General features: G+C 45.6%; 1 protein-coding gene across 5 annotated transcripts in view; it reads right to left on the minus strand.

Annotated features, from left to right (window-relative positions):
* Window positions 1–23,075, minus strand: part of GALNT17 (polypeptide N-acetylgalactosaminyltransferase 17) — a 459,638-nt gene that overhangs the window by 132,258 nt on the left and 304,305 nt on the right. For all 5 annotated transcript variants that reach the window (XM_075905118.1, XM_075905119.1, XM_075905117.1 and 2 more), the window contains one exon: window positions 1,530–1,647. In XM_075905118.1, the coding sequence (XP_075761233.1) occupies window positions 1,530–1,647 (118 nt within the window). The remainder of the gene's footprint in view (window positions 1–1,529; window positions 1,648–23,075) is intronic.

Below are 23,075 nucleotides of genomic sequence, written 5' to 3' on the forward strand. Positions count from 1 at the left end.
TCTTGAATACTGCATGCAGATGTGGTCACCTCATCTCAAAAAAGAGATACTGGAATTGGAAAAGGTTCAGAAAAAAAGAGCAATAAAAAGGATTAGAGGCATGGAACGGCTTCCATATGAGGAGAGATTAATAAGACTGCAACTTTTCAGCTTGGAAAAGAGATGACTAAAGGGGTATCTGATCAAGGTCTATAAAATCATGACTGGTGTGGAGAAAATAAATATGGAACTGTTATTTACGCCTTCTCATAACACAAGAACTAGGGGGTCACCAAATGAAATTAACAGGCAGCAGGTTTAAAACAAACAAATGAAGTATTTTTTCAAACAACACACAGTTCACTTGTGGGGTTCCTTTCCAGAGAATGTTGGGAAGGCCAAGACTATAACAAGGTTAAAAAAAAAGAACTAGATACGTTAATTGAGAACAGGGGAGGGATCGCTTGATGATTCCTTGTCTCGTTCATTCCTTCTGGGGCATTCAGATCATGCTTGTAGTATTCACAGCAAGTAACGCCATGCAGGGCTGTCTCTAGGATGGGGCCAAGGGCCTAGGGCAAGCCACCCCTAGTGCCCCAGGCATTGAGCCAAGGGCAACCCCCTTGCCACAGATCCTGCCTCTGCCCTGCCTCTGCTCCATCCCTTCCCCCAAACCCCACCCACCTGTACCCCGCTCCTGCCCCTTGCACTCTCCCCCGAGCAATACGAGCCAGGGGATTACAAGGCCTAGGGCAGGGCAGCAGTGGGGGTCCCCCCATCCCCGTTCTCTCTGTGGCGATAGGAGCTGGAGCGATCCCGCAGTCTGCTTCTCTCTGCAGTGCCCTGCCGCCCTCTCCCGGCCCACTGCATCCTGCTTCTTGGCGGAGTGTCTTAGAGCCAGGGCCCTCTGCCACCCACTTCCATGGAAGCCAAGCACAGCCGGTCAGGAGAGGGTGGAGAAGAGCAGGCTGCCCGGCCGCTCCAGATCCCATTGCAGGGATGCACGAGGGGGGAGGGCGACCCGACCTCTGCTACCACCTCGCACCAGGCACCACAATCCTTTGAGTCCCTCCGTCTATAGGCTGGTTGAAGCGGCCACCACAGAGCCGCTCAAAACACAGGCCCTGGGGACACCACTCCAAACTGTCCCATGGATGGGACGGCTCTGGCCCCATCACTTTCCATAAGGGACACAAGCAGGCTAGTTATTGACAGTGTATGTGACACGTAGCATATCTATAGCTCGTTATCATGAACTCGAGCTACAGACCTGATCCAAAGCGAAGTCAGTGAAAATGCTCTCTGGCGTTAGCAGGCTTTGCATAGGCCCCATGTGGAAATGTTGGGGAACAGGAGAAAAATATATACTCCTAATAAGTAACTAAATGTTGTATTGATTCTGTATTTAAGGAGCCGCTGACAGCATCATGTGCTCGATTCTAATGCAGAGTCGAATTGATTTTTAGTCTTTAAAAAAGATCCAAGCGCAGGAGTCTTTTAAAAATACATTTTCAAGAAACACTGCCCATAACTGTCGCAATCTCACAAACCTTGATCCCCAGCTCTATGTTCTCTCCTCCATACACATCCATTCCGGGATCCAGAAGACCAATTTCTCCAAAGAATTTCCTGTTCACAACAAACGAGCAGCCAATCATAGCAGGTGTCCTGTTGGAAGAGGAAAAATCAATAGGAAGAGCATTGTCAGCCATGTAGTTATTAGTTATACAATAGGATCAATGGACTCAAGGGAAGTTACCTAATACCTAGAAGAGTGTTTCTCAAAGTGGTCTGAGAAAGCTGCTACCTGGGCCGCTCCGGTTTGTTTATTTACGGGCTCCGCAGACTCAGAGCCTCCCAGCGGCTGTGGTTCTCTGTTTGCAGCCACCGGCAGCCATGGGCAGCCCTCCACTTCACAACCCCCTGCCCTGACTTCTGCACACCTCATAGCAGCTGCCTTGAACCCCCACTTCTGCCCTGATTCTGTACCCTCCACAACCCTGACTCATCTCCTGCACTTCCCACCCCCTGCCTTGAGACCCCCACATCGCTCAGCCCCCTGCCCTTAGCCTCCCCCTGCAATCAGGCAGTACCTTCATACATTTCACCCCTGAGTAAGACGGCGCAAAACTCAACTGCCAGTATACATTACATGGAGGAACGGGAGTTCTGTGGTGAAGGCGCTGAACTTAAGAGATCTGGATTCAATTCTCTGATGGGTTACAGACTTCCTGTGTGACCTTGGGAAAGTTATTTAATCCCTCTGTGCCTCAGTTCCCCATGAGTAAAGTAGAAATACCACAACTATCTTTTACTCCCCCTTTTTTCTCTTGTGTCTTTAGAACACAAGCTCCAGAACACCAGTGGTTTTTTGCTATGTACTTGCACTATGTCCCATCAAATGAGGCCCTGGCTATGGGTGGAATCTGCAAGGCAATGTAAATAACAACAATAATATAATTCCAGAGACGGGAATATGCCTCACTAATGAATAACACTAATCATGCGGATGAACCACGTTAATTGAACAAATATTCACACAATATTTTATTGTACATTAATTCCTCACTTAACACGTGCCCACTTAACACATTTTCGCGATAGCGTGATTTTTTTTAGGGAACGTTTTCAGAATTATACGACCGTCCCTGGAATAATACGATTTCCCCAGCTGGCCCATTGCCGGCAGCTATGCGGGGCTTCCCTTGCCTCCCTGCAAGGTGGCGGAGGGCTTGCCGCTCACCACGTCATTCCCCACTGACTCCCGCTCGCCCGACGCCTTGTCCCCTCTCCTCTGCCCCAGCTTGCAGGCTGGCCTGTTGCTGGCGGCTGCGCAGGGCTTTTCCCGCCTCCCTGCAAAGTGGCAGAGGGTTCGCTGCTCACCGTGCCATTCCCCGGCGACCCTGCCTCACCGGATGCAGTGCGGGTCCCGGCAGACCCGCCACAGGGATATACTCCCAACCCAATCCCCCTCCCCTCTCCTTCCTTCCCCAGAGCCAAACACCTCCCCTCCCTGCTGTAACCCAGTCCCCTTTCTCCCCCAACCTTATGTCCCGGTCCCAACAGAAACCACCGCTTGAAATGCAACCCCCACCTTTTCCATTATTTTCAATGGGAAAATTGACCCCGCATAAAACGTTTTCACTTAACATGATCATTTTCTGAAATATATCTATTGTGTTAAATGAGGAATTATTGTATTGTTTTCCCAACTCTTCCAATAGCCAGAAACAGTTACTCTTGAGTGAGCGGGAGTGAAAGATTTGACCCCAGTATCCTGCAAAAGTTCTTGCTCTCTGATTGATGAATCAGAATTATTGCTCTCATCCTCCGGAAGGCCAGCCAAGCCAAAGATATCCATTACAAGAAAAGATTCATAGAAATGCATGTCGGGTGCTGACTTTAACATATGCACAAAAAGATACAGAAGAAATACACTGGATATTTTCCTAATACTTATAAAACAGTAATGCAGCGATGGGCATCTAAACTAGTGAGTAGCACGTCATCTCAGTGGGCCGCAAGATTGTCAGAACCATAGATGGTCTCCTGGGATAGGTTCGTTTTTCGAACTGCACTAGAATTTGTGTGCGAGTGGGAGGTGCCGATTGAATTGTTTCAGTGCTTTGATTGATTGCAGAGGGAGCGCCTGGCTCTCACAGTCACTGTTGTGTGCAATCAGCCCGCACCTCACTTCATGTGCCCTTGCTTTAAGTGAATGTCACTTTAGTAATACCGCAAGGAAAAATCCTACATGGAGGAAACTATAGGAATGTGGCAACTCTGCATGTGAGCAACAGTAAACAAAATGTCTAGCAGGCCACACACAGAACCACACTGGGATGCAGGCAGCTCGCAGGTTTGCTGTTTCATAAATTGCATTTGCTTGAACTGTAAGTAACCATCAGTTAGTCGGGGAAAAGGCCAGTGAGAAGAAAGCACTCAGCCCCTGTCTGAGGTGACCACCACAAGGTTAGGGGTCAAGCCCCAGGAATCCTGGGCCCAGCCTTGTTGGAGTTACAGGAGAGTGTGTGTGTGGCGGGGGGGAGCCCTCAAGGTCAGGGAGGTCTCTGGGTAAAAGAAGAGGGAGCGGCAACTCAGGCCCTTTCGCGTGCCCATTTCACCGGGGTTGTAGGGTAGGAGCCAGGAAAGCTCCCCACAATAGCGGGACCGTTCCCCTGCTTACGTTGAGCAGACTCTTTTTCAGATAGCTATTGTAGCCTGACTTTCAATAAGCAGCACAATATTTCATGGGTTGCTGCAACTCGAACACTTAAGAATTCAATTTCATTGCTTTCGTTGTAGCCAGATTACTGCCATTAGCAGAAACAATTCATTTTGAAATGATAATCACATTAGAGATGCCAAGATCTAATAGTTCCCTTATCATGGATTAAACAAAAGGAACAGTCACGCTTTTTCCGTCCCGGAATGTCCCTTTTCTCAGCTCTCTTCTGATCTGGGAACCTGGCCTGCACACTTTAGGAAGGTCCACACAGCAGCTAGACTCCCACGGCTGGTCCACTCACCAGGGCGCACGCTGTGGCTCTCTCATTGCTGAGTAGACATTGAGGATCAGGCTGGAACCTGAGCTCTGGGAGCCTCCCCCTTGCAGGATCCTAGAGGCCGGGTCTTGACCTGAGCCCAGAAGTCTGCATGGTCATGAAATAACCCTGCATCCGGAGCCCGAGTCAACTGGCGTTGGCCCTCTGGAGGCATCTAGCGGCTGTGCAGACTTACCCTTGGGGATCTAGTTGTGGGGCCAGTGGTGCTGGATAAAATGGTGTCCTTGGCCTCTGTTTGTCAGAGGCTGGAGAGGGATGGCAGGAGACAAATAGCTTGATCATTGTCTTCGGTCCATCCTCTCTGGGGCACCTGGTGCTGGCCACTGTCCGCAGACAGGATACTGGGCTAGATGGACCTTTGGTCTGACCCAGTACGGCCGTTCTTATGTTCTTATGTCTGCAGAAAATTTAAAATAGAAATTAAAATAAACGTACGGAGCCTCTCGCAGCCAGCACGTCCTGCAACACACGTTGCTTCCTATGGCTTGGGAAGCAGTGTTTGTTGAGGGACATGCAGGCTGCAGGCACAGATAGATTGTTTGAGAGGGGCGGTAAAATTTTAATAGACTGAAAAGGGGTCCGTATGCTCAAAAAGGTTGGGAGCCACTGCCCTAAGGCACCAAGTCCGCATTTGAAAATCAAAATATTTTATTTTTGGCCTTTTTTTTTTCCGGATTTCAGTACCTTTAACCGATAAAAAAAAATCAACATTTTTCCGAGAAGAAAACTCCCAGTTTTCTAACCAGTTCTAATACTAAAATCTCATCACTAGTGACTTGAATGAAATCAGCTGATGGACAAAGACCAGACCAGTTCTTAGTGAACAATAGCACAACCAGAGGCAAGGTATGGTTGGGGCATGAAGAGATAAGCCCCCACAACCTGATTTGCTGCTTGGCTTGTGCTGAGCATAGGGTAGCCAGGTATCCGGTTTTCACCCGGATTATTCAGTATTTGACTCCCCCGTCAGGTAAAAAAAAACCAGGAAATACCGGACACGTGAAATGTCCAGTACAGGCAGTCCCCGGGTTACGTACAAGATAGGGACTGTAGGTTTGTTCTTAAGTTGAATTTGTATGTAAGTCGGAACTGGTACCTATTGTAGGGGAAACTCTAGCCAAACATTTCTCCAGAGCTCAGTTTTATTCTCCCACACCTCACTTCCCTCAGTCCTTTATTCTCAAGCTGAGGTGTCTGCTGAGAAAAGTCGCTCTGTGTCTCCCTGGTCTGCTGGGGGGAAGCAGCTAGTGCGGGGTTGCCTCACCCCGTTTGTAAGTAGGGATCCGATGTAAGTCGGATCCATGTAACCTGGGGACTGCCTGTATTTCCTGTTTCCCTCAGACGGAAGCCCAGCAGGGACAGTTTTCCCCTGCTGCGTCTAGCGGGGGTGGGGGAATGAGAAGCGCGGGACCATTTAAGGGCACAACAACCTTTTTTTTTTTCGATCAACTAAGTTTGCCATGTTCAGGATTTTTGTTGAAAGCATCTGGCAAGCCTAGCTATCCTCACTACACACTTCCCTATAGGCCATCTCTGGGCCCACTCCACAAAACTACAAAAGCAGACAAACCACAAACTGTTATCCTTTTCTACAGGCAAATATTTTAAGGGTGAAGGCCCCGACCCTGCTAATATTCACTGACGTGCTTCACTTTATGTACTTGAGTAGTTCCACAGAAATCAATGGGAGTACTTGTAATGCATAAAATTAAGCATGTATACACATCTTTGTGGGAACAAAGCCTCAGGCCCTAATCCACTGCATCTTGAAGTTAGTGCACAGTCTTTCCCTATGATTTATTGGATCAAGCCATAAAGGTCCAACAGAAGCATCCAATAAAGTCAACGGGAGTATTTTCCTTGATCTTTCTGAGCAGTAGATCAGATCTTACATGTACATGAAAGCTGGATTCAATCTCTCATCTCTGCTAAATACCATTCTTTCCATAGCCAAGTGAGATTCAAACAGTGATGAAGCTGTCAGCCCTGCTTTGTGTGCTCATTTTCTGGATATACAACAGAAAACTTGTCCTTTCGGAGACTCGGCATGTGACTAATCTGATGGAGATTTTATAATTTCATTTCCAAATTTTGCCCAACTGAATTGTGCTGCACATTCACTTCCGACTAAATGATACAGTTAACATGCAAAATGAGCAAATGGAGTATTCCTGAGCTCTCTTAAGCAATACAAATTAAATGCTACATTCTTCCTGGTAACAATGGTTCCTTATCAAATAAATGAGGACTCATGTGGCATGCTGGAATTTAAATACAAACTACATTTGATTGAACAGCAAATCCTTCACAAAGGTGGACATTTAGAACAACAGAAGACCCATCCACAATGAAATAATAGCCCTAGGAGACTGGATGATAAAACCCTTCATTTTTCCTATCCCTTAATTAAAAACATTAGCATAGTTTGGTTTGAAAACACACAGATCAACTCGCGCTCAATGCATTTTTTATTTGTCCTGATCGCTATTTTTTCTTTAATGTGATGCGAAAAGTAGAATTTGGCAGAAAGAATGTTAACCAAAATGATTCATATGTAATAGAATTATTGGCATTGTGTCCTGAATTTCATGGCTTGTTAGTTTCTTGCTATTATTTCACTTGGCTCTTATACACAAATAAGTGACAAAAGGTCAGAAAAAGCTGGCTGAACTATCCTCATCGTGAATCTCTAAATAAAGATAAATAAGACACAGAGGCAAATATTTATCCAAGTCTGTTAAGTGACTTTAATATTCTTGCTTTCTCATGCACACTTATATTCTAGACTTCTAAACCATTTTTCTCAATTGAAGAAGGGACACAGTCTAATTCAGTCTCCTATACAATTAGTAATACATTTAAATTACAAGTGACAATATGTATATAGGAAATAAAGGTTTTTGGGTGGGTTTGAAATTTTTTTTTTCCATTTTCATGTCTACACAAGAAAGGGCTTGCAGTGTAAGAAACCAGGATGGGCACTGTCAGTGTCCTGGTGGTCACATCTAGCGGGTGGAGCACAGTGTTGTCACAGCTGGAATCAGGAGTCCAGAGTAAAAGCAAAACTCGAGCAGGAGCAAGATCAGAACCAGGAATGGGGCAAGACCAGAGCAGGACTAGGAACAAGAGTGAGGCAGGAGAAGATTAAGGTGTAGAGGGTGTGTTATCACTGTGAGGCACGGGAGAGATCCAATCCATGAAGCAAACTGAGCTACTGTTGCTTCCACTAGGTTTATATACCTTCCCTGGGAGTCACCAGACCAGCTCCTGGGTTGTGGATTGGCTGCAGCCTAGTGCAGAGACCCCTCCTCAACACCGGTGGCTCAATCAGGCTCTAGTTCAGCGATGACTCATCATCTTACAAGCAGACTGATGCAGACATATTGAATATAGTTGGTGTGTCTAGTTTCCACTAAAATGCTGCTTCAGTGCTAAACACTCTGAGTGCGTCTAGACTGGCAAGATTTTGCGCAAAAGCTTGCCAGCTGTCTACACTGGCTTCTTGAATTTGCGCAAGAGCACTGACTTTGTAATGTATAAAATCAGTGCTTCTTGCGCAAATACTTCAACACTCCCGCTCGGGAAAAAGCCCTCTTGAGCAAGAATTCTTGCGCAAGAGGGCCGGTGTAGACAGGGAAGAACTGTTTTGCGCAAAAAAGCCCCGATGGCTAAAATGGCGATCGGGGCTTTCTTGCGCAAAATCGCGTCTAGACTGCCCACGGATGCTTTTGCGCAAAAGCACTTTTTGCGCAAAAGCATCCGTGCCAATCTAGATGTGCTTTTGCGGGAATACTTTTAACAGAAAAACTTTTCCTTTAAAAGTATTTCCGCAAAATCATGCCAGTCTAGACGCAGCCTCTGTGTTTAGCAATCTAGTCCCGAAGCCCCCATATGCCCCATGGATGCCACATTTGGGATAAACGTGGAGGGTTTGTCTAGAAACACATCCTCTTGCCCTGCTTCTGCTTCATCCTTGGCTGTTGCCCATCCCCCCACTCCAAAGTCAAACAAACATTTTGATTTTCAGGTTCCAAAACCATAGGAAATCTGCACCCGTTACTTTTTCATATTGTAGCTGGGAGGTACTGCAAGGCTTATATGGACCAAGGAAAGACAGGGAAAATCCTTAACAAGCCTGTTCTCCCAAAATTTCTGGCCCAAATTTGCAAACTCATGAGGAGATTCAGCGAGTTTGGGTAAATTTAATGTTCATTCTTAATTACACTGATGAACTGGGATTTCAGTTGGATTTACACTGCCTGCTTTGCTATTGCATCTGGCTTTACACTGAAGGGAGAACAGAATTAAGCTCATGTTATCTACTAAGCTTCAGATAAGTTCTCTAATTTGGTTATATTAAAACACGGCTCCGATGTGGTGGATTATCAGTTATGTTCTTCTCTTTAGAAGATCTCTATGTTGAAGTTAAGAGAAATAGATTTTATAGACAGCTAGTCTTCGGGCAAATTTCCATTTGCTTTCTGTCATATTGTTGACTGATTTTTAAAAAAAGAGGCTGTATTTATGGGCACGTGCTATATATAGCCAGAGATATTTTATGTTAACCACATTATTGGCGAATCTCCTGTACATCATTGAGGCTATGTCTATATTACAGAGTTTTATCAGAAAAACAGCTGGCGTTCTGAAAAAACTTCACATACGTCCACACTGCAATCGCGTACTTTTGAAAAAAAAAAAAAAAAACAGAGGAGTTTTTCCGACATTGGTAAACCTCTGTCTACGAGGAAGAAGCCTTTTTCCAAAAGAGCAATTTCAGAAAAAGGCGTGTGTGGATGGGGAAGAGGGAGTTCTTCCAAAACAAGAGGAAAGAGGAAAAAGCACAGGTGCCCTGATGGCCACTCTGTCCATAGCAATCACAGCTTAAATGCGAGAGAGCCAGGGCTGGCCCGCAACATTTCGGCACCTGAGGCGGGGAGCTCAAATGACGCCCCTTTGCCCGGGCCAAAGCTTTGAAAAGTCTCAATTCTGCCTTCTTCCTGTTCTACTCCTCTCATGGTACTGCTCTGCTACCTACCCCAATAAAGGAGAACTAACAACTTAAAATGCCTTGGTCCAAATTTTAAGTAACACTCAACTTTCAGAGCAGAGAGAATACATATGCACTGGCAGGAGACACAATTTTCTACACTCAGGGTCCTAGTGGCACCCTCCCACAGTCTGGCACCTGAGGCCAGCCCTGGAGAGAGCATCCATTCAGTGTGGATGCTAGCTTTCAAAATAGCAAATTGCTTTTTCGATACGCTTTGGCAGCGTGGACACTCTCTTTCGTAAGAAATGTTTTCAGACGATCTCTTCCGGAAAAGCTTCTTCCGAAAGAAGCCTGCAGTCTAGACGTTGCCTGAAACTCTGATTACAGACTCAGATCTTTCTGAACTACGAGACACAAAAATCAGCACATTTAGAAAACGCAAACCTCCCTTTCAGTTTGCAGAATGGACAAAGAGTTTGTTCAGTCCGTGGTTCACAGTAATCTACATTTAAAAGCCTTCCAGATCTGCTTTGCACGTTATGCCTGTGCTATTTGGCTCATTTTCTTTTAGCCATGGACAAAATTAAGGGCCTAATTTGTAAACAAAAATGGCTTGTCACTGTTGTGCATGTGTGTTTCTACATAGGCTGATGTACATACTGTAGAGTAAATAAAGAACTGGGTGCATAACATAGGGGTTTATTGTAGGGAATGTGTGCTCTGATTACAGTATAGAAGAAATCATATCCTAGCATGTGGTATTGAATAACACCTTTTCAGTTCATAAAGAAGTTAATATCTTGGCCACAGATGCTTATTCAGTAACTGATAGTAGCCATCTAGCAGCCTATTTCTGCTTGCCCAAAGCAAGGCTATAGAAAAAGAGATCAGTCATAATAACAGTTTTCTTGTGCATCTGTCACCTCTGAGTATAACAGACTTTCTTCTGATCAAACCTCCTTAGATTAAAAATAAAAAGAACAGATATTGGTAGAAATAAGTCTCCCATACCATGAATGAAACCAGAATGATGGAGACATCTCTAAGGCTATGTCTAGACTGCAGAGTTTTTCCACTCGCATCCAGGGAATGCATCTGCTTTTTCGGAACAGTTTCCGAAAAAGCAGGAACATTCTTTTGGCATTCCTGTATTTATCTCGGTGAGAGGAATAAGAGATGTTCCGCAAGAGGAGTTTTTTTATGAAATTTGGCCCCGTGTAGACAGACCAAATTTTGGAAAAGCTTCTTCAAAAAAAATGTGGAAAAAGATACGCTAATTGCGGTTCGCAATACGCATATCTTTTTCTGATAAAACTCGGTAGTCTAGACATATCCTAAGGGTTTGGACAATTGTCAGCTACACCTCCAAATCTAATGATGGGGAAGTCATCTGGAAACATCACACCATCAGTCTGTCTCATGAGATTTCAGTATTTTTGGCACTGTGCGAGGCTAGAAATACCAGCGAGAATCTCACTGAAAGTGATCAGATTTTCTGTGGGGTACGATATTGCTCCATCTGAATGAGGAAGTGCCTCTGAAAGAGCAGTGCTGGAGCTAGAGAAAAAGGTTCAGTCTAGCCTGATACTTGCCAGGCTACAGACTTTAACACAAGGGTCAAGTAGGTCATGGGAAAGTGGCCCAGGGAATAAGACGCAGTAGAGAGGAGAGAAGGAGGGCAGAACAAGGCTGCAGCCAGAAGGTCCCTGAGTTAGGACCCAAACTAGTGGGGAAATCTCCCCTTCCCTTTTACACAGCATCTAGTCACCACTGGCACATGGCGTATACAGCACATAGCTTGCCCCAGAGGTGAGGGGCCAGGCAGCGGCTGCAGTTGGACACAGTGGCAGGTTCAAGACAGAGGACTGCGGATACCCCCAGAAGGGGGCGAGACACCAGAGTAGTGGACACTGCTGAATGGCAGTTTCCTGAAGAGGATGCGGTGATCCTGCATGGAAAGCAGAGCATGGAGAAAGTGCAGAGCAACGACAGGCAAGCCACTGGTCAGAAGGTGGCGCTCTGCTGAAGACTGAGCTAATTCCCAGTGTGACCAGCAGGAGGCGCCATGCCGGCATGTTGAACCCCACTACACAAGCTTACAAAGCAGAAGTAAAATAGTGCTGACTATTACTCTGAATTCCTTTGGTTTTGCCAATTAAAGCAAAAACCTTAACAGGCTATATGTGCATCACACTGCTTAGCAAAGGGATCCAATGTTTTATTCCCAGGCCTGTAGCTGATTCATTGGGTAACATTAAGCAAGGCATTTTACCCCTCTGTCTCCATAGTTTGAGTTCCAGGCTTTATTAACATGCAGAGAAGAGAGGAGCAATGCTGCAACAAATTCATATAAATAGGTTGTTACGAGTTTGAGGATACCACAACCCAAGGGATGTGGCAGCCCTGCTGTGAAAAGTCACATTAGATAAGACTCATTTGAAGTTACCCTTTAAAATGGGACTGTTTGGCAAAGGTCTTGAGACAATTTTACATCAATTATCTGATTCTTAAAAGGCCAGCTCTCTTAAGATAACCTTAAAAGATGCTATTCAACTTCAGCTAATTTTAAGCCATGTACCAGAGCTGTATCAATGCAAGTGACTCCTTCCGGGTATGTCTATACTACAGCGTTATTTCAAAATATCTTATTTCAAAATAGTTAATTCGAAATCAGTTATTTCAAAATAACGCATCTACACACAAATGCATTTCGAAATAGCATTTCAAAGGCCATTTCAACTGAGTGGACGCTGAATCGCATTTAAGGCCGGCTGGAACCAGGTCCAAGCAGGGCATCAGGTCAGGAGTTACTTTATGTGGCTGCTGCCTGAGGCTATCTGAGGCCTGTGCTTAAAGGGACCCCCCTGGACAGCCGGTTCTCAGCTTTCCCTGCTTGCTTGCCTACCTTGACGAGGGACAGAAAAGCATTTTGTCTCTGTGTGCTCTGGTTGCCCTTATTCGGGATACCACAGCACTCTGCAACATGGAGCCAGAGCTGCCCCTGGGCACTCTGGTGCTTCTCTTGGATGCGCTGCTGCGTGCCTAGCTGAACTTTCTGCAGGCTGCCATCTGGGAGGTCCATCGGAGGGCTGTCAGTATCCAGGAGGCCCTGTGGGAGAGCTTCCACCCTGAGGAGCACTAAGAGCCTCCCTGGTCTGCCACACTAGGGCTGTGTCCAGACTCAGGGGTTTTTTCGGGAAAAGTAGCCTTTTTCCAAAAAAACTTCCCCTGCGTCCAGACTCAAGCCGCGTTCTTTCAAAATTAAATTGAAAGAACGCGGCTTTTCTTTCGATGGCGGTAAACCTCATTTCACGAGGAAGAACGCCTTCTTTCGAAAGTTCCTCTTTCGAAAGAAGGCGTTCTTCAATGTAAATAGGGCTTCTTCGAAAGAGAGCATCCAGACTCACTGGATGCTTTCTTTTGAAAAAGCAAGCCGCTTTTTCGAAAGTTCAACGTGCAGTCTAGACGCTCTCTTTCAAAAGAGGCTCTTTCGAAAGTATCTTTCGAAAGAGCCTCTTTCGAAAGAGGCTTGCAGTCTAGACATAGCCTAGGGGTTTGTGCCTCATTTCTCCCTCACGTCCTTCCACTTACTCCTCCTTGACCCCCCTTAGAGATGTCAAATAAAATACATGTATTTTCATGAACACAAACTCTCTTTATTTAACAAAACTGGGGAGGGGGAGAATGAAACTCTGGTGAGGCTGGGGAAAGGAGGCAGAAGAGGGGAAAAGAGAGGGTGAGAGAGGGGAGGGGAAAACCTGGGAGGAGGGAGCTGGAAGGGGGAAGCAAGGGGAAGAAGGTGGAGGGGATGCTCAGGGCTCAGGATTGGGAGTCTCGTCGGACCAATTTGATTTTCATGCAAACCTGCTCCTGGGTTCGCATGTGGCCAGGCTGGTAGCTAACCTATCATGGACGGCCGCATTCCTCCATCTAGTGCAGAGAGATCATGGACGTTGGGGTCATCCCCCCCCAAATCTGAACAAGGTCCATGATCTCCACCCTGGACTTAGAAGGCATCCGCCTTCTCCGGGCCCTGGCAGGCTCCTGGGATCTGGCAAACTGCTCCTGGGGAGCGGTGAAGAGATGGCTGCCAGTGGCTTGTTGGCTCATGCTTTGGGGCTACTGGGTAAGGGGCAGTGACTACTAGCCCTGGGCTGGCAGGCTTGGAGCTGGCACAGGCACTGTGGCCAGAGTCAACCGCTTTAAGGGCTCTGGAGAGTCGGGGAGGGAGTGGAGTGTTCTTAGTTGAGGCTGGAGTGGCCACCAGGGCACCCTGGGAAGATTGGAGGCCCCCTATTTCTATATAAGTGTCTACACAGAGCTTATTTCGAAATAGCTATTTCGAATTTGGCATTATTCCTCGTGGAATGAGGTTTACCAAATTCAAAATAAGCGCTCTGCTATTTTGAATTAATTTCGAAACAGCGGTTTGGCTGTGTAGACGCGAGTAAAGTTATTTTGAAATAACAGCTATGTCATGTCGAAATAAGCTTGCTGTGTGGACATACCCTCTCACACTGGGGAGATAAACGAAAAGGGAGAACCTCATCCTTTTAAAGTTTAACACAGAATCTTTGGCTTGAGATTATGGGATTGCATGTGGTGGCCTCTGACCAGAGAGGGGAAGGCTGGGCTTGCTTTGACAGAACTGACAACGTACTGCAACCACTGAAAGTCACAGTAATAGGGCTGTGCAGGAGAATTTCTCACCGTGCCAGAAAGATTTCTTCTCCTTGTATTCTCCCATTTCTGAAAGGCAGAGTTGTGGGAAATAATATGGCACTTACATACACTGATTTATTCGTAATAGCGCTACAGGAGAGAAAGCTACACAGAGGTCTTGGAATGTCAGATGGAGATATATACAGTGTATCGTTTTAATATATAAGCCAAATAATACAGAAAACTAGAAGGAGAAACTGGGATCCCATCTGGGATCTTACTGAATATCAGAAATCGGGAAAAAAAGAAAGCTTAAAAAGGAGACATGCCTTCTTACAAATAAATCACAACTTGCCAAGCGCAGGCGGAATGTTATGAATGACAAAGGCTAACAGGTGAGGCATTTTCTAGCAAACGTCAACTAGTATTAGACTTAAAGGACCGAACATTCAAAAACAGCCTCTGAAATGGCTTCGGCATATATTATATGCATGTGTAACCATGACAATCGCATTGTTAGTGACTAGTCACGCAGGCCTTGACTGAGTTAGGCAAAAGGTGTTTTTCACTTAATGCGAGCTAACACATGGTAACTAATGCAACATAAAATGCTAGTGTAACTGTAACATGCGTTAGCTAAATTTTTTACTTTTCTATAGTCAGCATGTCAACCTATTAAAACATGGGAAGAATGCACCCTTTTCCCAAGTGACTCTGCATCGCTAGAAGATAACAGACAGCTACCGCCCTCGGCTAATGTCGTTACTTGTGCTCAGGTGGTAGAAGTGTATGCCTTGAGTCAAAATAGCATGAGTTCAAGCCCTGTTGACTATCTCATGGGGGAATCTATGGCTCATACAAACCTTCCATTCACAAGAGTATGTTGGTGTGACAGGCTCAGTGGAGAGATCCCCTTGAGAATGTTTCTTGATGTGCTGAAATTACCACGGAACCTACCAACCTGCCCTCTGTGGTGCCCCACCGACATGTCCTGCTGGGACAGAACTTCTGGCCTCCCCCAATGACAGCACAGAATTGGGGTCACAGCCCGCAGCAGGGCAGCACCGAGATCTGCTCAGCAATGGGGAGGCTCAGTCAGAATGACTTAGCACAGCCCCAATGGAACCACAATTTTATAAAGAGCAAACTCATAAATTGTACAAACCCTTTATCAGCTGTTGTCTTCCCCTTCCCTGAACAATTATTTACACTGGGTTTAATAATAACCAAAAGTGATTTTATTAGTAACAAAGTAGGATTTAAGGGGGTGTGAGTGAAAACAGATAGTAAGTTACTAAAAGAAAACACTCAAGCTTAATACTATACTAAACGTATTATTTGCCATTTCTTTCCCTACCAGTAGCTCTAATCGTCTTTTTCTCGCAAGCTGGGAAGCCTTCCAACTTGGGCTTGATCCTTCCCCTGTACAGTCTTAGATGTTTCCAGTCATCATTTTGGGTGGTAAGCAGGGGGCATCCTAGTGTCTGACAACAGCCTCTATTATTTGATTTCCTACCAAAATATGTAGAATCATAGAATCCTAGGGTTGAAAAAGACCTCAGGAAGTCATCAAATCCAACCCCCTGCCCAAGGCAGGACCAAACCCAACTAAATCATCCCAGCCACGGCTTTGTCAAGCCAGACTTAAACACCTCTAGAGATGGAGATTCCACCCCCTCCCTAGGGAACCTATTCCAGTACTTCACCACACTCCTAGGGAAACAGTATTTCCTAATATCCTGTCTAGACTTCCCCCACTGTAACTTGAGACCATTGCTCTTTGTTCTGCCATCTGCCATCACTGAGAACAGCCTTTCTTCACCCTCTTTGGAACCTCCCTTCAGGTAGTTGAAGGCTGCTATCAAATCCCCCTCACTCTTCTCTTCTGTAGTCTAAACAAGCCCAAATCCCTCAGCCTCTCCTTGTAAGTTATGTGTTTCAGTCCCTCAATCATTGTGTTGCCCTCCACTAGACTTTCTCCAATGTGCTCACAACTTTTCTGTAGCGGCGGGCCCAGAATTGGATGCAATTCTCCAGATGCAGCCTCGCCATACCAAATAAAGGGGAATAATCACTTCTCTAGATCTGCTGGCAATGCTTTTCCTAGTGCACCCTAATGTGCTGTTAGCCTTCTTGGCTACAAGGGCACCCTGTTGACTCATAACACATGTACATATTGCCCAAGAGAAGTATCTTGTGTGTTCAGTTTAAACTTTTCACACTGCCCATGGAAAAGTACATCATTCAAAATAGGTTCCAGCATCATGTGACCTGGCCACATGTCTTGAGAGGATCAACCATACCCCAAGATTACAGGAAAAGCAAGTCTATTCACAGATCATTGTCCTGAGTACTGGGGCATTAAGTTCCTTGAGTACTACTAATGGCCTTCATTAGCAGATCTACATTAGTAAACAAATTTAGACTTCATATTTCTGATTTCAAACTCAGAAATAATACATGCATACAAATAGAATATGCATATTCAGTGAATTACAAGCTTTCCAATGCCATATTTTGCTTAAAACATATTCAAGTTAGGCATATTCCTATTCATAAGTGTATTTCCATATATGGTGTGCAATCACAATTGACATATGCAAATCAGAGATATTTATATGATTCGTGAGAAACAGAACTCCTGGGCACAAAGTTAGGGAGGTAACTGAGGCCTATTTGAAAATTTGTCTAAAAAGCCAATTTCATAATGGTGACAGTGACTAAGGACTTAAGTACAAAGAGAACTGAGCTAAATCAACTTGATGCCACTTTAGTTCTGAATTACTGTGTCCACATAGAGGTTTAATACAATTTAACTAATCCACTTTAAATTCATATCTATAGGACTTGTGTGCACATGAAACACTGCAGCAGCAACTCAGTGTAACATGGAACTTCTGTGACAGGAGGCGACCTCCTGGTGACATAGGTAATTCATCTCCCTGAGAGGCAGTAGCTAGGTTGATGGAAGCATTCATAACTATGTTACTCAGGAGCGTGGACTTCTCACACCCTCAAGTGACATAACTGGGTCAAACCTAACTTTTCAGCATAGACCAGGCTTCAGTTAATGCGGATTAACTTGCCTGAGTATCCCTCATGTAGACAAATCCTAAAACTCATCATTATTTCACATAGAACAATTAGTGGCTTCAACAGAGCTCCAAGATAGCTGTATTTGGATATGTCCTTAGTTAACAAACCCATCATATTTCACAAAAGGGCACCACTTCCAGATACCTCCCAGGAAAACTTCTTTCCAAATTTCTCTCGCCCCTTTTGAGAATTAGTTCGAGGTGTACTCTAAAATTCCAGAGGTGTCCCAAATGCTTTGATGCTTATTTGATGTTCTACAAAATCGAGCAGTCCTTCCTGTGAGCATTTTGGTATCTCCTGCTTCCCCTTGCATCAGAAATCGAGTGAGAACCACCTCTGGTATGGTGTCCACCTGTTTCTGGACGGGGCACAAGAAACCGAGATTGGGTTACAAGAAAGAGAATATGTATCTAATGGTTTTAATTCTCAAAAATGTTTGGGGTGGAGATATTTGTGGGGGCACCTATTACTCGGGTAAGGATCAACTAGTCCTCATCAAGTTGTTTTTCCAATGGAAGCACTTTGTTGCAGAACAAGCAAACCCCCACGTACAACAAATTAGCAGCTGGCACTGGAACAATTCTGCTACCACCTCCAAACCAAGCCTCCGTTGGCACAGCACCATCGAAGTCAGCAGGTAGCTCCAGAGACTTCAGTTGAGTCAGGCTGATTTATGTCAGTACTTTTATCATCATTTTGCCATGAACATATCCATTTATTTGGTAGTGGTAACTGGTAATGAACTTACTGTAACTTCCACTTCATTGTACGTATATTATCACCAGTCTGCTGATTACATGATAATTGCTTTCGGATGTAATGTGTGTAATTAACATACTCTTCAGGAACGTGTTATTTACTTTGTTCTTTTCAATGTTAATTTAGGTCTGGTTAAAGATGCCAAAATGAAAGACTTGGAAATGGACAGCTTGTATTTATCCACTCAGGTAATGACAGAGCACATTCCTCAATTTCCCCAACACTCTGCTTCAGACATTACCCGGAAGGGCAACCGTGCAATAAGTGGAGGAAAGGGTGGCCCAGTGGTTAGAGATGCAAATTTGATCTCAGGAGATCTAGATTCAATTCTCTGCTCTGCCCTGGACTGCCTGTGTGACCTGAAGTAAGTCACTAAGGATACGTCTAGACTACAGGCTTTTGTCGACAGAAGTTTTGTCGACAGATACTGTCGACAAAGCTTCTGTCGACAAAGAGCATCTAGACTACATCCAGTTGTGTCGACAGAGCAAGCCGCTTTGTCAACATGACAGTGTAGACACAAAGGACAGTGTCGATGCAATAATGACTTATGTTGACAGATCTCTGTCGACAAAATGCATTATTCCTCGTAGAATGAGGTTTACAGCCATCGACAAAACTGCTGCGTTCTGTCGACGCTGTGTTGACAGAACTTGGCGGTAGTGTAGACACAGGTATAGTTTTGTCGACAAAAGTCCACTTTTGTCGACAAAACCCTGTAGTCTAGACACACCCTTAGACTCAGTCTCCCTTCTGTAAAATGGGAATAATAGTATTGCCATCTGTATCTCACAGGTGCTGTGAAGTTAAATGCATTGAACTCTGAGAGGTGTTCACACCCTACAGCAGCAATGGGCAACCTTGAACAGTGAGTGAGCTGCAGGAGTGGCCTAGGGATGTAATAGTGGAGTCAATTAACCAATAAGCAAAAGTGTATAGATTAATGCTATAGACTACATGCATTTCCTGCCCTCCCCCTGCCAATAAATTATGCATTTAAATTGTATTTGGAGCCAGGTGGGCAGGCAGCTTGGCTCAGTTCCAATTCATGCTGGCTCCGGGAGCTCAGCTCCCCCCAGACAGGGGCTGCAGCCACACTGCTCTGCTGCCTCTGAAACAGGGGTCTGATACAGGCAGGTTTTTAAACTGGCTCCCCTTGCGGACCAGCTCCTGCCTGACACCCCACACTGCTGCCTCTGCTACAGCAGCAGCAGTACACAGGGCAGGGGGTTCCTCCAGAGTGGGGCCAGCCTCAGCAGTGATGGATGGCAGAACAAGGAGCAATGGGCTCAAGTTGCAGTGGGGGAGGTCTAGGTTGGATACTAGGAAAAACTATTTCATTGGGAGTATGATGAAATCCAGCCCTAGGATTGTAGGATTCTATGACTTTAGAATAGTCGACTGATAAGAATTCATGAGGTTAATCGACTATTCAATTAACCAATATTTAACATTCCTAAAGTGGCCTCCCATTATCTCAGAGGGCCTTAAGATTGTCATAACCAAGACAGTCTCTAGGGGATAGGTTAGTCATGCTCACTGCGCTAGCACACCTAACATTTGTGGGGTGAACTGACTGAACTGTAGCAAGGCTTTGTTTGGCTGCAGAGGGAGCACACAGCCCTCACAGTCAATGTTGTGTGCAATCAGCCCACACCCCACTTCACGTGCCCTCGCTTTATGTGGGTGTCACTTTAGCAATGCTGGTAGAAAAGAAACTACACACATGGAAACCAGTGGACTCTGAGCATGTTGGCAATGGTGAACAAAATGTCTCAGGGGCCACACATTAGGAATATACGTGTGTCGATGACTACTTGACTACCTGATCAACTTATCAGGTAGTCGAGTGGAATGCTTGACTACTTGCTTCCCCCACCCTTTGCTGCCTCTGTATGAGAGGCAGCAAGTGGGGGGAAACAGGAGCAAGTGTTGGGAGGAGCTAGTTTAAAAACCGGTTCTCCCCAGCACCATCGCCACGGTGCTGCCTTCCCCCCCATACATCTATCAGAGGCAGCAGGGGGTGAATGGGGAGGCTGCTCTGGCAGTAGCCGGGGCTGTCTGTAAACAGGGGCTACTGGACCTGGTGCGAGCTAGGCCTGAGCAGTCCTGGCTCATGCCAGTCCGGGACTGCTGTGCCTCTGCATTTTAAATGTAATAAGAGTCCAGTGACTCTTGCTATATTTAAAATGCAGCAGCGCAGTGGTCCAACGTCGGTGTGAGCCGCTCGAGCTGGCTGCGGAAGCCACACCTGCTGCATCTGTATTGATTAATCATGTAGTCGACTATACGATTAGCCAGATAACTGCTCTTTAACATCCTTCCCACACATAGAACCTGATGGGCTGCATGCAGCTCCTGGACTGCAGGTTGCGCACCACTGCTCCATAGGAATGGACAGTGGTCAAAGTAGATTAAAATGTCTGACAGGTATACAATCATAGAATCGCAGAGCTGGAAGAGACCTCAGGAGGTCATCAAGTCCAGCCCTCTGCCCAAAGAAGGACCAATCCCAACTAAATCATCCCAGCCAGGGCTTTGTCAAGCCAAGACTTAAGCACCTCTAGGGATAGAGATTCCACCTCCTCCCTAGAGAACCCATCCCAGTGCTTCACCACCCTCCTAGTGAAATACTTTTCCCTAATATTCAACCTAGACCTCCCCCACTGTAACTTGAGACCATTGATCCTTGTTCTGTCGTCCGTCATTACTGTGAACAGCCCTTCTCCATCCTCTTTGGACCTTCCCTTCAGGAAGTTGAAGGCTGCTATCAAATCACCCCTCATTCTTCTCTTCTGCAGACTAAACAAACCCAATTCCCTCAGTCTCTCCTCATAGGTCATGTGCTCCAGCCCCCTAATCATTTTGGTCGCCCTCCATTGGACCCTGTCCAATGCGTCCTCCTCCTTTCTATAGCAGGGGGTCCAGAACTGGACACAATATTCCACATAGTGGCCTCACTAGAGCAGAATAAAAGGGAATAATCACTTCTCTGGATCTGCTGACAATGTTCCACCTAATGCACCCTAATATGTCATTAGTCTTCTTGGCTACAAGGGCACACTGTTGACTCATATCCAGCTTCTCATCTACTGGAATCCCCAGGCCCTTTTCTGCAGAACTGCTACTTAGCCATTCGGTCCCCAGCCTGTAATAATGCTTGGGATTCTTCCATCCCAAGTGCAGGACTCAGCATTTTTCCTTGTTGAACCCCATCAGATTTCTTTTGGCCCAATCCTCTAATCTGTCCAGGTCACTCTGGACCCTAACCCTGTCCTCCAGTGTATCTACCTCTCCCCGTAGCTTAGTGTCACCTGTAAACTTGCTGAGGGTGCAATCCATCCCCTCATCCAGGTCAACAATAAAGATGTTAAAGAAAACTGGTAAAAGAATTGATCCTTGGGGTACTCCGCTAGAAACCAACCGCCAACCTCACATCAAGACGTTGATCATTACCCCTTGGGCCCAACAGTCTAGCCAGCTTTCTATCCATCTTACAGTCCATGTATCCAATCCATACTTGCTGGCAAGAATATTGTGGGAGACCGTATCAAAAGCTTTGCTAAAGTCAAGGTATCTCACATCCACTGACTTTCCCATATCCACAGAGCCAGTTACCTCATCATACAAGCTAATCAGATTGGTCAAGGATGACTTGCCCTTCGTGAATCCATGTTGACTATTCCTGATCACTTTCCTCTCTTCCAAGTGCCTCAAAATGGATTCCTTGAGGATCCCCTCCATGATTTTTCCAGGAACTGAGGTAAGGCTGGCCAGTCTGTAGTTCCCTGGATTGTCCTTCTTTAAGAAATTAAGGATGGGCACTACATTTGCCTTTTTCCAGTCATCCAGGATCTCTCTCGATCTCCATGAGTTTTCAAAGAAAATGGCCAAAGGCTTTGCAGTTACATTTGCCAACACCCTCAGGGTATGTCTACACTACCACCCTAGTTCAAACTAGGGTGGTTAATGTAGGCAACCAGAGTTGCAAATAAAGCCCGGGATTTGAATTTCCCGGGCTTCATTTGCATGTTGCCGGGCGCTGCCATTTTTAAATGCCGGCTAGTTCCACGAGGTGTACCGGTAGTTTGGAATAGGAAGCCTAATCCAAACTACCTAGTCCATGCCGCGTGTAGCCGCGGGCACGGAGTCCGAACTAGCCGGCATTTAAAAATGGCGGCACCTGGCAACATGCAAATGAAGCCTGGGAAATTCAAATCCCGGGCTTCATTTGCAACTCCGGTTGCCTACATTAACCACCCTAGTTCGAGCTAGGGTGGTAGTGTAGACATACCCTCTGTACCCTCGAAAGCATTAAATCTGGGCCCATGGATTTGTGTATGTTTAGCTTTTCTAAAAAGTTTCTAACTTGTTCTTTCCCTACCAAGGGCTGTCCACCTCCATCCCCTACTGCATTGCCTAGTGCATTTGTCTGGGAGCTGACCTTGTCCATGAAGACAGAGACAAAGAAAGTGTAGAAGCTGTAGAAACCATTTTCATGTTTAGCTAGAAGCCATCTTGTATAACAGAAACCATTTCAGCTTTTCTCTCAAGCACGTAGACCAAAATGAACTTTCTGTCACCCCGTGAGAAGAGGCCTATAGGATGGGCTATTGGTATATGTTAATTGGGCTGGTTGGGACAGGAGATGTACTCCCTCGTACCTGTCCGCCATCTTGTTGATAAGGCTTTGTTTTTCCAAGTTTAATTGAGGATTTCTGTAATTGGATGCCCTGACGTTAGACTGTTTGGTTAACGGTATAAAGATACTAGGATTGATTGTATTAGCGTGCCTTACTGGGCCTGGCTTTGCTGGGACCACGTTTGGCTCATGCTGTGCTTTATTAATTAATAAAGCTGTTTGTTAGCTGCCTAAACAGAGAGGAGCTTTTTTTTGCTTCAACAAAAGCATTGAGTACTTCAGCTTTTCCCACATCATCTGTCACTAGGCTACCTCCCTCATCTAGTAAGGGCCCCACACTCTCTCTGATCACCCTCTTATTGCTAACATGCCTGTAGAA

The sequence above is a fragment of the Pelodiscus sinensis genome, chromosome 21 (assembly GCF_049634645.1).
Source record: "Pelodiscus sinensis isolate JC-2024 chromosome 21, ASM4963464v1, whole genome shotgun sequence".
Taxonomy (NCBI): domain Eukaryota; kingdom Metazoa; phylum Chordata; order Testudines; family Trionychidae; genus Pelodiscus; species Pelodiscus sinensis.